The sequence below is a fragment of the Schistocerca americana genome, chromosome 3 (genome assembly GCF_021461395.2).
Source record: "Schistocerca americana isolate TAMUIC-IGC-003095 chromosome 3, iqSchAmer2.1, whole genome shotgun sequence".
NCBI classification, from domain to species: Eukaryota; Metazoa; Arthropoda; class Insecta; order Orthoptera; family Acrididae; genus Schistocerca; species Schistocerca americana.
In genome coordinates this window covers 477,598,634-477,602,459 of record NC_060121.1, presented here as the reverse complement: position 1 = coordinate 477,602,459, position 3,826 = coordinate 477,598,634, and the positions used below count along the sequence as shown (strand labels likewise).

The 3,826-nt window shown below is 44.1% G+C and overlaps 1 protein-coding gene across 1 annotated transcript; it reads right to left on the bottom strand.

Moving 5' to 3' along the window:
• Positions 1 to 571: 571 nt before the first annotated feature.
• On the bottom strand, positions 572 to 1,045 carry LOC124606162 (CASP-like protein 4A1). The gene has a single exon (XM_047138129.1). It carries the CDS (start codon positions 1,043 to 1,045, stop codon positions 572 to 574), a length of 474 nt encoding a protein of 157 aa, XP_046994085.1.
• Between the last annotated feature and the right edge of the window lie 2,781 nt (positions 1,046 to 3,826).

The window sequence follows — 3,826 nt, the reverse complement described above, 5'->3', positions numbered from 1 at the left end:
GTGACTCATGTACCGTCAAGAACGACGTTCATCATTAATGGATTAAAGTTAAGTATCAAACTAGCTACGTCCGCTTTCTGAATTCTAATTCCTTGTCATGTTCCAGACCTCACGTTAGTAGAGTTCTTCCCTCCTCACGCCAGCCTGCGTGAGCTAAAAGGCGTGCATTTCGGCCTCCTATAGTAACACGGTGATGGCTCTTCTGCGAACACTACAGTCGTCATTCCAATACGCAGTTGATGGTTGTCCATTTTCGCAATTCCGAATACATTTCATGGGTTAAAACAGTTGGGGCCAAATTGTCTCGGGATACTGGGCTCTATGACCTCCTTCCCAACGCAATAAGCCCACGCATCCAGGCCAGAAGGAGTGCAACGTGGTCGTTATAAGACGGCTCATGCTGATAGGTTCTTTGCTTAGTTTTCTCGATTTTGTAATCAGTGAAACATCACCACACGCCCTCTGAACCCACGAAGTTACATTACTTTCTGCCCTTTAGATTGCTTGCCTTTATTTGTCAGTCAGTGGGGGTCGATTAAACCAGGGTTTGAGATTTGTGGATTAGTTACTGTTACTCTATTGAATCGAAGCGTACGTAACGCCACAACCTCCGCTTCAACTCTGCTGCTCGAGTTGAGACGCACGGCGGTACTGCTCGCTGTAGTGGGGGTTGCCTAGCAACGGAGAGAGCTACTGTCGCCGTCCGCATTGCTGTCGGAGGCTGGGCGGCGAGAGGTGGCGAGAGGCGTGGGCGAGGCAGCCTGTGAGGCGGGCCGGGCTCGTGTCGCGGCGGCGGCGGCGGCGGCGGCGCCGGCGTGCTGTGCTGTGCTGTGCGGCGCGGGACGGCCTGCAGCGCGTGGCGGCCGCCTGGCCCAGTCGCGGCCGCGCCGTCCCGGCGAGCACACCCCCGCCTGCCCAGCGCGCCCGGGCAGCGCCACGCGACGCGGTGAGTGAGAGCAAGCTCGGCCCTGCCCGCTCCGCTGCCGTCGCTGCCGCGGCCGCTGCTGCTGCAACACCACCCGCTCACTGTCCTGCCTCGCCTCATTCCCATAAAACGCAGAGGCGAGCGTAAATCTACCTCTGGCACAGAACCTCCCCAGTTTGTTGTGGGATGCCGAGTTTTTGATTCTGTTCGCCGGTGATTAAACACCGGGTAACTCCAGTTTTACCCCTTTTTTCTACTGTCCCTTCTTATATTGATGTTGCTATTGTTATTATTGTTACTGTTGTTGTTGTGGTGGCGGTGGGGTTCGGTCCAAAGAGTGGTTTGATGCAGCTGTCCAAGCTAGTTTAATCAGCCCAAGCCTCTTCGTCTCTGAATAACTACTACAGCCTACATCCATCCGAATCTGTTCACTGTATTCTTGCCTAGGTCACCCTCTACAACTTTTAGTCCCCAAAGTTCCCTTCATCACCAAACTGACTATTTCTTGATGCCACAGGATATGTCCCCTCTTTTTTACCCCAAATGTCTTTTTTCCTCGAGTCTATTTAGGTCCTCCTCATTACTTATCTACCACTCTAATTTCCACCATTCTGCTGCAGCAGATCATTTCAAAGGTTTCTATCCTCTTCCTCTATGAACTACTTATCGTCCACGTTTAACTTCGTGTGAGCCAACACTCCATACAGAGTTCTTCAGCAAAGACTGAAACACAGAAATTTATATTCGATGTTAAAAAATTTTTCTTCTTCAGAAACACTTTTCTCGCCATTTACATTCTATATTTAATATCCTCTCCTCTTCAGTCAACATAAGTTATTTTGCTGTCAATACAGTAAAAATGATCTATTACTTTTAGTGTCTTATTTACTAATCTAATTCGCGCAGAATAAACTGAATTAATTCGACTACATTCCGTTACCTTTGATTTACTTTTGTTAATGTTCATCTTGTATCATCTTTTTAACGCACTGTTAAACTGCACTTCCAAGTCATTTGCTGTCTCTGACAGAATTACACTGTCATCCGAAAACCGCAAAGTTTTTGTTTCTCTAACTGCACTCTAATACTCTTTCCAAATTTCTCCTTGCTTCACTTCACCCCTTGCTCAGCGAACAGATTGAATAACATTGTTGATAAGCTACAATTCTGTCTCACCCCGTTCTTAACCACTAATTCCCTTTCATAACTGCCATCCAGTTTCTGTGCAAGTTGTAAATAACCTTTCGCACCCTCTATTTTATCCTTGATACGTTGTAAATTTCAAAGACTGTATTGTAGTCAACAATGAAAACGTTTTCTCTCAATCTATGCTATAAATGTAGGCTCGCCTTTCTTTAACCTATCTCTCAGGGTAAGTCATAGGGTCATCAGTATTGCTTCGGGTGTTCCAGAAAGAAGCAGTCAAATGAAAATGAGACAGATAGAAAAAGTTAAGTAAACTGTTTATTATTTCCAAAGTAATCGTCATAATTATTTATACATTTATGCCACTGTCAGACAAGAAGGCTAATACCTCCATGGAAAAAAGTTTCCTATGTCTACGGAACCATGATTGTACGTAGACCTGCACCTCTTTGTCCGAAAGAAATCGACGACCACGAACGTCTTTCTTCAGGGTTCCAAAAATGTGGAAATTGCATGGGGAGGGATCGGGACTGTGTGGAGGTTGTGTAAGGGCTTCCCAGCGAAACTTCTACAGCTCATAGCAAGTGATGGGCGGGCATTATGTTGGCAGGTTGTTTCGACTACGCTGAAGAAGTTTCGCTTGGAAGCCCTTATACATTCTCTATACATGACCCATCTCCCCACATGCGATTTACGTATTTTTGGAGCCCTGAAGAAAGTCATTCTTGCCGTCGATTTGCCTCGGACGAAGAGATTCACACCTGGGTACAATCTTGGTTTCATGATTCCATAGGTAACCGAAAACATTTTTCTATGAAGGCATTGACGGTCTTGTAGCACAGTGGGATAAATGTCTTAACAGTTGTGGCGATTACTTTCGAAATAACAAACACTTTACCTCCTTTTTTCATTTGACTGCACTTAACACGTTTCTCTGGAACCCAAACTGATCTTCCCTCAAGCCAACTCCTACCAGTTCCCCCATTTGTCTGTAAATAATTCATGTTAGTATTTTGCAGCCATAACTTATTAAACTGATTATTCGATAGTATTATCAATTATTAGCAACTGCGTTATTTGTAATATTAATTATTGCATTTATTTTTGTACATTTATGTATTATTTTGTTTTGTTTTATCATTTGTCATTGTAGGTGTTGTCTCGACACTGTATCATTGCACATCAATATTTAAGGGAAGTGAAACAAAGTAATCAGCTATTGATACATCAATCCGTTATTTAACCTCTAGCATATGAGTCACTGTAAAAAAAATAATGATTTTTAAAACTGACGGTACAGATACGTTAACTGGGTACTGTTACCCGTATAGATGGTTAAGACAACGCATTCTGTTAGGCAAGATATCTCGTGTGGGCACAGAGATAGCGTCCTACATCTTTGTAATGCGTTTACTTCTCATTCCACCAAAGTTTGCATTTATCATACTGCAGCCATGATCATCTCAGTCACATCTGCAACCAGGTCGAATGGGTTATTTTTCTGGTATGAGTTCTCCAGCGAGCTATTGCGACTTTTTTTCTGTTCCGGGTGATCTCATTTCCTTTTTCTCTCTTCTCTTCCATATTTATTATTCTTATTATACTATTTGTGTTTGAGAGCATTCTTCAGAGGTGATGAGCGGAAGAGTTTTTATTCCTTTCGTGAATTGAGGGCAGTTTTTGCTGGGGGCTTGTCAACAATGGACGTGTGCACTTGTGGCACTAAATTAGGGCACACACTCAGAAATTCCTGGT

Coding starts and splice junctions, on each gene's coding strand:
- LOC124606162 (XM_047138129.1), bottom strand. CDS start 1,045: ATGAGGCGAGGCAGGACAGTGAGCGGGTGGTGTTGCAGCAGCAGCGGC.